Here is a 13,148-nt window from a genome sequence, read left to right as displayed (position 1 = left end):
CTTTTTTTTCTAACTCAGAGCTAATCAAAATGAATTCGGATAACTTTAATCTAAGTAAATAACTTTCTATGGAAAGGAGTAAATAACTAGTTATCTATTCAAGGAATGGTTACACTATACTTCAAATAAATCTCACACAGGAAATCGAAATGACGATGTTGTAAATTCCACACAATTCCTAAGATATTAACACACAACCTACATTAAAAAATAACACTTTGTCTCTATTGATTATGGACATTCCATGCAGAGAAAAATGCTATAGGATCCGTGTGTCACTGGTATACATATATGATCATAAACAATGAAGGCACATTTCAGTTTAAAACAAGAGATTAAATTTGAAACAAGATGATTGCTTCTCTTAAGAATTATTTTTAAATTGAAAAGTTCCCTTTGCTAACCATTCATGACTATAAAATTGTAATCACAAAATTTATCATGTACACGAGGTATTCATAACAATGTTCCTTAGCTTGCAAAGACTCAGCGATAATATACTTTTTGTTCTTTTCTAGATTTATGAAAATAGAGTAATAGCTTAAGTACGGAATGAAGTACTGAAATTCTGAGAACTATTTAACAAAATGATTTGGAAATGAAATGTGAATCTAGTTATTGAAGAAAAACACACTCCTACATACTACAATGGTTACAGGACTCGATTCTAGGTCGTGGTGGGCCCTTTCCACTACCTAGAGAAAGTCTTAAGCTAATTCAATACCTTATGAATCGAAAGACATAACAATTACATGAAAATAGAAGTCGAGAAAATAATTATATTAAAGTTTCAATAAAACATCATTTTAGAAGTTCGATCTTAATAGAGCATAATCAAGAAGTTGCGCCATAATCACCAGTTCAGCCTGAGCGTATATCTCCTTATACAAAGCTATGCATTTGTAAATTTTACATAAAAAATATCAGGCTTTTTTAAGAGTTCAACAAATGAAAAATGGTTACAACTGATTGATTGAGAAAAGTAAAAATATAAAATCAGAACTAAGTTAAGCCATGTGAAATCTCTCGGATAGCTTCGCAAATATTGCAACTGAACTTATCCTGATCACAACACTATCGATAAAATAGATTCCATGTTTGAGAATAAGGGGGCCTATTCTGGGATGCCAAAGGTTGACTGGGTGCCCGCTACTGGGTAGAGTACTGAATGAGGTACAAAACTAAGTACAAAATAGTGGGTCCAAAAATGGCTGCCTACTACATTGTTGAGTGATGTGCTGGACTGTATGCTGACCTGTCCACACACTTCAAATGTCTGTGAGTCCTTTTAAATATTAGTCAAGGTAATTAAAGAGTTATAGGTTCATTTATCATCTACTTAAACCAATTAAAGACATACGAAAATTAGCACTAAGTAACAAATCTTACCTCCACTATAAAGTAGTGCAATTTAGCTAGTGTGGAGTGGTTTTAGGGTATAAAAAGGGTAAAGTAGGGTAAATGACAGTAAAAACAGTGGAATAGGATGTAAAAAATGGGTACAAAAGTAGGGCCCAACACTATGTGCACTAGTCATGCAACGATGAACGAGGATTGGTCTGGATACCATGAGGTTGAGGTGCCAATGCGATCATGGGGACTAGTTGATATTGATGTTATGCCATAGGTACCGAGTGGATGCCATGATTGTTATAGGTCAAGAGGGTTGACCTAGATGATTGTTGCTAGTAATTATGATATTGATGCTAATGTTGATCTAATATTGATCCTTCCTAAGAGAACCCTTTCAACTTATTGATATATTGATAGACATTATGAATATCTCCCTAGCTAAGAGGGTGTGTTGAAGAATGTAGCTATGTTCAATCTTCATAATCATTGATGTATTTATAATACTATGTGAAAACACTAATTAAAAATAAACTTTAAATTAGAAGAAAGAAAATTAAAAGAAAGAGAATCAACAAAACCACAAGTAAAATTAAGATCCTTGAAAATAACTCACACTTGTGTAAATAATATATTTACCATCAGTGACAACCCATGATAATTTAAGCAAGTAATTGCATACAAGACATAATAGGAACGCAGTGTAAATAAATATACTTACCAAGAATTATTGTCCAGCATTATGTACATGATCTTCAACACTTCAACAAATATGAGTGAATATGTAAATGTGCAGAATTACTAGAATTTAATTTACAAAGATATGTCATTTAATTTAAGAAACACATCTCTTGGGTATAAATACACTTGGAATTTTTCATTTTACTCATTCACTTATCATTCACACATCTCTCTCTCTTACACACGTAATCTCACATATCCTAAGTTTTCAACATTGTGATCTCTACTTTCCTTTCATCATTATTAGTTGAATTTCTAAAGTGTTATTGCTTGATGAAGATAAAAGAACTATATATATATATATATATATATATATATATATATATATATATATATATATATATTCACAAGTAATTACCATAGTTTAAAAATAAAGTACACTTATCATTTGTATAGAAAAATCAACACCAAGAACATACAAAACATTCTTTATCAATGTTATACCTCCACTTGGCATTCAAATATGAATAATTACTACTCCTTTTGCCTCGCAAGATCAATCATAACCCATATTGAATATGAGGAATGATCTCTTTAATCTCTACAAATAATTTTTTATCTAGAAATATAAAAGAGTCAATATACTAGCCATCATTACAAGAATAATAGAAAGAGCATATAATAATAATAATAATATTTTTTCTATTTCATTAGACAACTCATCAATTCCATTTGTAGCATTACGTTGGTGGAATCAATTCTTATCATGCTATTGAACATTACCTTTTCAATATCTAGTTTCTTTTTAGGATAACCTTTCACAATATGACCTTTTCTCATTACAGTGGAAACATTTCATTTTAGACTTAAAATTTCCTTGAGATGAAATAGCTTCACCACCATTGAATTTCTAATGTGGGTGATTTTTTTATTTTCTTCTTTTGCCACTTTTGACTATATTTCTCAGTGTTTGACCATAATGGAACATCATCCAACTCCATTTGATTATTTTCCTTATTTCGCATCTCTTCATATTAGAAGATCATAAAACTTTGAAATGAAGGTATAATTTCTCTACTAGTAACATTGTTGACAAACATCTCATAGTCATAAGAGAATCTACTAAAAGTCATGAGAATCATATCCTCATTTTAGATTTTATTTCTTGCACCATGCGATTGGGCTATGATTTCTTCGATTTTACCAATGTATGAAGAGACACTCTCTCCCTCTACAATCCTACATGCATTCAACCTTGTTTTGAGTAACATCCTTCTTGACATGCTTAAAGATTCATTCATGGACTTCAACTTGCCCCACAGATCTTTAGCTATCTTACAACTCCTTGCATCCACAACCGAAGACAATCTTAGATTCACTAGATAATCACATGAGCCTTGATATAATTCTTATTCCAATCAACCTCTTTAGCAAGATCTTTTGGTTTTGGTTATAATCCATCAACTAGAGAATAAACATCTCATTCAATAAGGATGAGTTCTATAAAACATTTCCATGAAGAATACTTGGGGGTTCCTTCAAGCTTTTCAAGATCATTAAGTTTAAAACTCTCCATGTCAAATATTGGAAGACACTACACTTGGAATTCATTCACACATTCATTTTTTTCACATAGTAAAATAACTTAGTGTGAAAGAAGTTAACATGCCTTTTATTTTTCATAAAAATAAATATATATGAAAATTCCCAAAGTCAATGCATGACTAGTAACACCATCTTACTTTTCTTACTATGCACATCTAATTTCATAAATGCCAAAAGATAATATAGGAAAATTATATTGTCCAACCTTAATTCACTGGCTATCTAAACACAAGAAGCCAATTTCCATTGGACAACAATTCATCCACCATAATCATCATACTAAGAAAATATATGGTAGTCCTCTAGTGAGATTCTCCAATGTTTTCAGTCCCAAGGATCAACAAGAAGTTGCAAGACCAAAAACAATCAATTCCATAACACAAAACCAAGAACTACAACAAATCTATTGTAGCAATCTTACGTTTGCATCCCTTTCATTCAACACAACCTTTTCATGTTTTTTCCACACACAATGACATAATGGGAAAAAAAACATAATTTACTTTGTTTTTACTACAAGAAAATATTGTTCTATCGTTAATATATTGTACAATATGAAACATGCAGATACTTTCCTTTCATGATTATGTTTATTTTTTCTTTTTATTTATTTTTAAATGATTTTGATTCCATGTTAAACATCCTAAATACACATCATTTTTATTTCATGGTATCTTCATAATCTTTTTCAAGATTGACTCTTAAACCAAATATATCACTTTAACCAATTTAATACAATATAATTGAAAAAGAAACACAACTATAAAACTCACATAAACACAATCATAATAAACATCAAAATTGAATTTTTTATTCCATTAAATTTATGTTGAATTTATACATAAATATATTTAACTAAAAATAAAACATTTATCCTATACATTAAAAACAACTCAACTACACTTTCAAATTCTAAATAAAATTTTATTGAGAAAATCAACCAACTTTGCCCAACTAAAATTTGTATATCTATATACATAATAAAAAATAATTATTAAAAACTAATAACCAACCATCAAAATAAACAAACCATTAAAAATAACAATATACTTATTTTATCCTAACATTTTTTTCCTTCTGCAAAAAAATAGCTTACTTGTTATTTCATTCAAAATAGTGAAATTACTATTCAATTACGACCTCTAACATCCTCTAACATGAAAAACATAATGATGAACCCAAATTATTGAAGTGATGAGGTAGAAGGGACCGTGAGATTTCTCATATTTTGCGTCGAGTTGGATTCTTTACAATCACATGGTATATGACACCACTAAACTTTTGTACTTTGCAAATGTGTAGAGTTTTATTCCATTTTATAGCATGAAAATTGTGTAAATGGACTTCAATTAAAGTGAATAGGTAGAAGGGAACTCGAAACCAATCTCATATTTTTCCTAGATTCTTTTATAATCAAATGGCTTATAATATTATAAATATAATTTATTTATTTATTTATTTTTATTAATGTGTATATTTGTAGAAATATATTCTATTTTATTATAATTATATAAAAGTTTTAACTGCTATGAAAAGACTTTATTCCATTTTATAGCATGAAAATTGTGTAAATGGACTTCAATTAAAGTGAATAGGTAGAAGGGAACTTGAAACCAATCTCATATTTGTATTTTCGTTAGATTCTTTTATAATCAAATGGCTTATAATATTATAAACATAATTTATTTATTTATTTATTTTTATTAATTTGTATATTTGTAGAAATATATTCTATTTTATTATAATTCTATAAAAGTTTTAACTGCTATGAAAAGAATTTATAAAATTATATAAATTAAATGATTGATAATATTAATTAAGGTTTATTATGAATACAATATCGTTTTATATTAATCTTTTTTAATTATTATTATTTCTCATTTTTATTTTGGTTTCGATTCTTATTTTTAAAACAACAATTCAATTAGTAATCTTTACAATTAATGCTAAATTTCAATAATAAAAACTGCCCTTGAATTTTGTCTTAGTAGAGGGAAACATAAATTTTATCTGGTTCGTTTCGACACCATCTCAAAAGAAAAATAATTAGGTCGATGTGGCTTATTGGATTTGAAGATGTTTGGATGGGCGCTTCTAACCAAAATTTTATGGAGGGCATTTTTCGGTAAGGGGATATGGAAAGATGTTATTCATGACAAATATCTGAGACACATGTCCCTGGTGGAATGGTACCGACGTGGTGGTGTTGGAATAAAAAAGGGATCTCATATATGGAATAATCTCACTGAGGTTATAAAGTGTTTGTTTGATAATCTGCATTGGTCCTTTGGTAAATATAAAAAAATTATGATTGGGATTGATTATATATAGGGGATGTGTAATAAAAAACAACCACCCCTTTGTGTCATTGATGTCTTGCATGCGAAGGGTATTCTCTTCCTTGACCAAGCATTTAGATGCAATTTTGACTCTTTCTCTTACCTGTCTTGGAAGGATGTTGTCGAGATGGGTTTGTCTGGTGCAAATGCAGTTTTCTGGAACCGTTACATTGTGAATCTTTAGATACACATATGGTTAGAAAAGAACGTGGAGGTGTTTTAGTTTGGAAAGGATCCATCTGATCTGGAAGTGTGGTAGTTTCAGAGATTTACAAATATATTTCTGGTGAATCTTATCAGTTGATAAACCAATGCTGGTACAAGAAGGTATGGAGCTGGAATGTCCCGCTGAAAATAATCTGTTTTTTTTGGTTGGCATCGAAAAACCACATCCTTACATGGGATAATATTTGTAAAAGGGGCATTCTCAGTTCGGGTTGGTTCTCCTTCTACAGGGAGTAGTAGGAGAATGTCGCACATCTCCTTTTACAATTCCCTTTTTTTATTGCAATGTGGATGAGGGTACTGGATTGGCTCCAGTTTCATCGTACTTGGTCTTTCCCTTCGTTGGAAGCGTGTTATCAATGGCGATTCAAGAAACGAGGGAAGATCAAATATATCCCCTTGTTCATTACTTAGGAGGTTTGGCAAGAAAGGAACTCAGTGATATTTGAAGGGAGGCCCATGAATATTGCAAATATTTGTACCAATGTATAGGTATGGTCAGAGTTTATGGAACAGGTAAAAAAAATGATAGGGCACCCAGGTTGATGGGGAATTTTCTATAAGTAGAGTTTCCAACAGGTTTCTTTGATGGTGCATCACAATTTGGTAAATGTGGATGTGGGGTTCTGTTGATTATTTGTCCATAGTTTTAGTTACATTTCTTCTGGTTTGGCGATGAGGGCATAAATTTAAGAGTAGAAAATTTGGCCGTTTAGGGGTTGTTATACTTGGCTAGGAAGCAACAATTGAATCGTATTTCTATTTATGGTGACTTTAGTACCATTACTGATGGGGTTACAAGGAAGTCTAATTTTTTGCCTCCCTCCCTGGTTAATTGGTTGACTGGTATTAAGATGTTAAAAGATGTTAATTCAATCCTTTTCTCGCATCTCCTTTAAGCATGTTTGTAGGAAACATAACAATGCAACTAATGGGTTACCGAAGGAAGGTTGGCAGGTATTCCCAGGCTCTTTTCCCTTTAGACTTAGATTAGACGTGGCGGTTTTGGATGAGAGCAAGATCGATCTTGTTTGACTTTTCCGTTCAAGCGATCCAATCTGTTGGGATCATAAAGCATCGAGAGAGATTATGGTGTCTAAAGACACCGTTATTGTGTTCTCAGTGGCCACCAAGACGATTTTCCTTTAATCTTTCTAGCCTTTAAGTAGGCTTCATTGGAGATGAATACCATGGGCCAAAACCATGGATGTTCATATACCTAGAGCCATAATTCCACCAATATCTTGACCCAGTCAAGTTTACTAGAACAACCCTAACAATCCCCCCCTTAAACTTGACTATGGGAGATTGACTTGGTCCCATTCATTCTTATTGCACTCCATATAAACAAGTTTCCATCTACTAGGTTACATGGGTAACTAGCCATTGTATCCACCAATTATCTAGGATAACTTTTTGCATACATGGTTCCACAACCATCTCACCTCAGATCTCACATTCCCCCCATCAAGCTAGGATATCAATACACCTGTCACCCTTGTATCTCTTTAAGTGGTCCATTGCGCAGCTTGATAACTCCATGCACCACTTGCATTGCATGTATGCCTGATCATTCTCTTTAAGGCCTTACAACTATGCGTGCTCCCGCGCAAATTGGATGCCTGAACATAGGTCTTACAACTTTTTAAGGAAATTCCTTCCTATCACAAGATTTCACAACTTGGACCAAAAATCTTATGGTGTTCACACTTATAGACTAGCTCCTTCATAACCTTTAGTGCTCTTGACTCCATCTCTGTTCTTTCCATCCATCTTTGTTCTTTTCATCCATCGTACTACTCGGCTTATTTCCTTGCACAATCTATACTTTGACCTCGACACTCTATCATCACATCCATCCACTAAATCGATTTTTGCAGTTGCACCACCAGTAGCTTGTCATTGGTGTAGTCCTTTTTAACATTGCCTTGCCACTCATTTTGATCTCTGCTATAGAGCTTTCTCAGCAACAGGCCTCCGGTCCTCATGATTTATTCTGCATGCAGCCTACACAACCGCATCCATTCTCTTGAAGGCTCTCACAACCCAAACGATATACTCATCCTTCATTGAGCGCTTATTCATCAAATACTCAGCAGCTTCTCCTTTGCTGCTTTGAGTGCAACCCTCATGATCTCTTGGTCAAACTCCATTTGGGATGCACTCTAAAATTAATTTGTTGCACTTGACTCTCTTCAACATGGCTTTTTAGGCATCTATCATAACAATGTCACCTATTTACTTGGCCCCTTCTGGGCAATTTCCCTTGACGGCTTGTTATTGTCACTATTTGAAAACTCTCATCACCAACAGGGATAAGTTGACACAGATCTATAACCACACCCTCCACTGAAACTCTAATCACCGCTTTGAATGCCTACAGGTCTTACCCAAAGTGCGATCTAGGCATGACTCTCATAGTTCACTACTCGATCTCTTTTGCCACTACCATAGGGCCCTTTCTCTAGCAAATTAGTTTAATACTCATGCCACTCCACTTGGCCATTGGCTCTAGTCTTTCAATCTTCTCACAATGACCAATACACATCTACATAACTTCCACAGATAGGCTAGCTTGGATCTTCTACACCAGTCTCTCCTCTGCTTTCCATGCTTGAAATCAAATCAATGCACTCTCTTATATGCTTTTTCTTCTTTATCCTCATCTGACCACTTTTTGGCAGGTTCGCTTGGCTCCACTTGATGGTGACAACCACTGCTCAAAAGACACTTTAACAGTGGGTGGGTTCTGCCTTGCGCTCTCTACTTTTCTGCGAGTTTATGGAATTTCTCCCTCACCTGCCTCAACTCCTTCGCAGGCCATACCAGCACAACAACAACACATTTCCATTCTCTTGCTTCAAGAAGGAATTGATTTTTGATCCACTCAATATTAGGCAACATTCAAGAATTATTGTCATGATGGACATTGATACCATTGTTTCCTTTTTCGCTCACAATCGATACCAAATGAACTTTCTGGATGATATTTATTCCTAACCTTGAAAAATAAGGTTTCTTTAGAATAAAGTGCTTTGCACCAAACTTCCTTTCCGTTCCAACCTCCACCAATATCTTCTTCTACTGATGGAATGACATCATCATTCCTTTAGAGTTGTGTCTCCATCTTTTTGAGTGTGCACCTCACAAAGATACTTCACGATGTTGTACTACTTTTCAACCTTCAGCTTGGAGCCTAAACGACCTACCTCCTACTAATCTGCACCACTGCACACATATTTTATCAGACCATCCTCACTTCACATTCACCAGGATTTCTAGATCTCTCTATTCACCTTCGGCTCTGATACCAGATGTTGGGATCACAGAGCACTGAGAGAGATTGTGGTGTCTAAAGACACCGTTATTGTGTTCTCAGTGGCCACTTAGACGATTTGTCTTTAATCTTTCTAGCCTTTATATAGGCTTCATTGGAAACGAATATCATGGGCAAAAACCATGGATGTTCATATACTTGGAGCCATAATACCACCAATATCTTCACCGAGTCAAGTTTACTAAAACAACCCTAACATAATTTGTTGCCACATCATTTTTGTCTTTGTGGATTTTGCTTTGGGCATGTATTTTTAAGAAATATGATTACACTTCATTAGTTTGGAACACACAGCTCAATGAGAAGCATATATGTTTTAATTTGTTATGTCCTTTTAGAAACTTGTAATTGCAAAGTGTTAACATTTTATTTTGATCATAATAAACTCTTTTAGGATAATATATATACTGGTTTTTCTCATTTAATAGAAATTTCGAGTATTCTTTTTCTCTGGATAAAAACTGCAATCTTCATCAAAATTCAGTATGTCATTATGTAAAAGAGGATCCATGATTATCGTAGCATATATCATTGCTTAACACCATTAATTGTCTTTTTTTTCATTAAAATTTCCTAAAAAAACATCGAGTTAAAACCTATGTTTATCAAGACCAGTATGAGTTCAAATGCGGTCTAACAAAAATGTGATGGAAATCAATAAAATCGAGTGTCAAGAAGCAGTATAATAGCGATTCTCTAAGGATCAATTAAATCTGGCACGATTTTGACACTTGGCTAGGGAGGATTAAATCCGGCACGAGTTTGACCAATGTCTGTGAAAATTTGTCGTGCATCACACGCAAAAAACTAAATTCTAAGGGGGTGCGGGAAAAGCTTGTGGTGAGTGGACAACCTACCCATCCAGCGGCCCATGCAGAAGTAAAAGGTAAATATCCAACTGCCTTCTGCGCTGTGTACATCTTTTAATTGACTCTGGATGGTGCCAAGTTGTGGACCATATTCACTTCACCGAGGCAGAGAGATAGGGTCGTCTTGATGCCGTTGAAAAAACGTTCAGTGGGAATATAGATCGCTCAAGGGTTTACTGTCTTTAAATTTCTCTGCAAAACAGATGCATTGCTTTTCAAATTTTCCCAGTTCAGCGTTTTGTTTTTCATTGTAAATTTTCCCAAATTTCATTTTCTTCACCCACGCCCAGCTAATCCCCTCTGCTTCAGTAGCATCGAACATCTTTTACATCGCCTCCATTCTATTTTCCTATCGGTAATGGCTGCATCATCCTCCTCCTCCTCCACCTCCACTGCTACGAATTCCGACTACGATGTGTTTATCAGCCATCGTGGTCCCGACGTAAAGAAAACTTTTGCTAGCCATCTCTACCGCCGTCTTTCTTCATATGGATTGAGAGGCTTTCTGGATCACCCTGAACTGCAACGAGGAGACGATTTCACTTCTCAGATTGAAGGCGCCATCCGATCGGCCTCTGTCCATGTGGCCATTTTCTCCACTGGATATGCTGAATCAATCTGGTGCCTAAATGAACTCGTCCTAATGTTGGAGTCAAAATCTCCAATAATTCCAGTATTTTACCGTGTGGAGCCTCTTGAGCTTAGGTGGACACGGGGAAAAGAGGGAGGGTATGCTAAAACCCTCAATAAATTAGAAAAGAAGACTACGTTTGATCCTGAAACTGGTGAAGAGAAGCCGCGATACGACTCCAGTACGATTGAAAATTGGAGAAATGCTCTTTCTCATGTTGCAGGAATAAGCGGTTTTGAGCTCGAAGCCTGTAACGGGTAAAAACTCAAACTCCCCTCTGGCTATTATATTATTTTATTTTACATGATAAATACATAGACTTTAGACTTCTGTTTCTCATTAGTTCTATCTGTTTTTTTCTGTTAATAACCAGAGATGAGGGGGAGCTAGTAGATAAGGTAGTTGAAGGGGTCTTTAAAATGGTGAAGAAACCAGCCCTGGTCGTTGCTCAACATCCAACAGGTTTGGATGAGAAAGTAATGGACTTCGAAAACACAGTCTCTTTGCAGCGACAGCAGGGTAGAAAACCTTGGATCTTGGGGCTCCTGGGGTTAGGTGGTGTAGGAAAGACCACGCTGGCAAAGGAATTCTATAATAGAAAGAGATCAGATTATAGTAAATGCTGCTTTTTATATGATGTTAGAGATAATGCAGATAAGGGCTCTTTAAATTTGTTGCAGACAGAACTTCTTAAGAGCTTGAGCGGAGGGGATAAACCAATAGTCAGCGTCCACGAAGGAATAGGGATTCTGAAGAAGCATATTTCATCTCCTAACGTTTTGTTAATCTTAGATGATGTAGATAAGGCGGATCAGGTTTATGAACTTTTGCCAGATCAAACTGTTCTTCACCCTGATAGCTTAGTACTGATTACATCTAGGAACAGAGATGTTCTCATAAGCTCAGGAGTTGAAGAGTCCTCAATATATACCCTAACTGGCCTCAAAACACAACATTCTCTTGAGCTCTTCTGCATGCATTCCTTCAATCGGCCACATCCACCCTCAGCATTTGAATCATTGGTACAGAAGTTCGTAGAAGCCTGTGGTGGGTTACCATTATCTTTAAAGGTGTTTGGGGCACTTCTAAAGGGAAAGAGCACATCTTACTGGGAATCCCAATTGAATAAACTTAGAAGCATACTTCCCAGTTGTTGAAATCTAATTTCAACGCTGCCGTACGCTATCAACCAAAACCGCCTGCAAAACCACAAACCAGGTTAAAGATTTCTCGGACCGCCTTCCTGCAGAGAATGGTTTTCGTACACAAGGGCCCGAGAAAATTTGAAGCTGACACGTGGTTCAGCCCTGACGTAACGCAACGTAAGAATCTCGGGAGTTAATGTTCACCATATGTTGGCTTTCCGATATTGCTATCCGCCGTTCGATCTGCTCCACCTTCCTCAACTGTTGATAAACCAAAGCTGCGTACGAGGTGCATTTAAAGGTTTGCGTGGGTTAAATTCTTGAGTTTGACTGCCACTCCTGGGTCAAATTAAATATTGCGTGAAGTAAATATAAGTTTCGGTTGACCATGTGTTTTAATTAATGAAACGTAATAGTGGTAGGTAGAATAGTGAAGTTTATTATGTAGAGCACGTAAGTTTTTTTATGACAAGGTATGGGGCATTTAAACATAGGTATGGTCAGTTTTTTTTATGCAATGTAATACGTAAAAAATAGAGCTCGTATATTTGTGTTGTTGATTTTTTTTGGTAATATGAGAGATATGTAAGTGTTCGCAGCAGCGTGGAGAACCAGAGGATGTATGCACAGCAGTGCACAAATATATTTTGTAATGTTTTGTGAGGCATTGAAAAACAGAGGAATAGCAAAAACCATGTGTGGTTTTGCACAGCAGTGCACAAAGGAAATGGTGAAGCGATTTTTGTAAGCCTGTGTAAATTTCTTTTACAGCAGTAAACATATGTAAACTTTTATTACAGCAGTAAGTTGTTTTTCACAGCAGTGAATATAAAAGGGATTTTACAGTGGTAAATCTTTGTATCAGGTTTTAATGAATAGAAATATTTTATGGTGGTGAAATACTCTGTCTCTCATTGAATTTTTTTTAAGTCTTCGTATGCACAAAAAGATCCTGGAGTAAAGTAA

At 34.9% G+C, this 13,148-nt stretch overlaps 1 protein-coding gene across 1 annotated transcript; it reads left to right on the top strand.

Annotated features, from left to right (window-relative positions):
• The first annotated feature begins 10,633 nt into the window (after positions 1-10,633).
• On the top strand, positions 10,634-12,194 carry LOC149267351 (disease resistance protein L6-like). The gene is made up of 2 exons (XM_089411111.1): positions 10,634-11,294; positions 11,411-12,194. Exons 1-2 carry the CDS (start codon positions 10,765-10,767, stop codon positions 12,192-12,194), a joined length of 1,314 nt encoding a protein of 437 aa, XP_089267237.1. The 5' UTR covers positions 10,634-10,764.
• Positions 12,195-13,148: the final 954 nt, after the last annotated feature.

The sequence above is a fragment of the Pinus tabuliformis genome, chromosome 6 (assembly GCF_031772625.1).
Source record: "Pinus tabuliformis cultivar Carrire ecotype Pingquan chromosome 6, CPIR1, whole genome shotgun sequence".
In the NCBI taxonomy this organism is placed as follows: domain Eukaryota; kingdom Viridiplantae; phylum Streptophyta; class Pinopsida; order Pinales; family Pinaceae; genus Pinus; species Pinus tabuliformis.
Note: the sequence above shows the minus strand (reverse complement) of the source record. Positions and strands in the feature narration are given on the sequence as shown.

Excerpts from the sequence above, each read along its gene's own strand:
- LOC149267351 (XM_089411111.1), top strand. The coding sequence starts at position 10,765 with ATGGCTGCATCATCCTCCTCCTCCTCCACCTCCACTGCTACGAATTCC. Across the intron at positions 11,295-11,410 it reads GAGCTCGAAGCCTGTAACGG|AGATGAGGGGGAGCTAGTAG; the intron begins GTAAAAACTCAA and ends GTTAATAACCAG.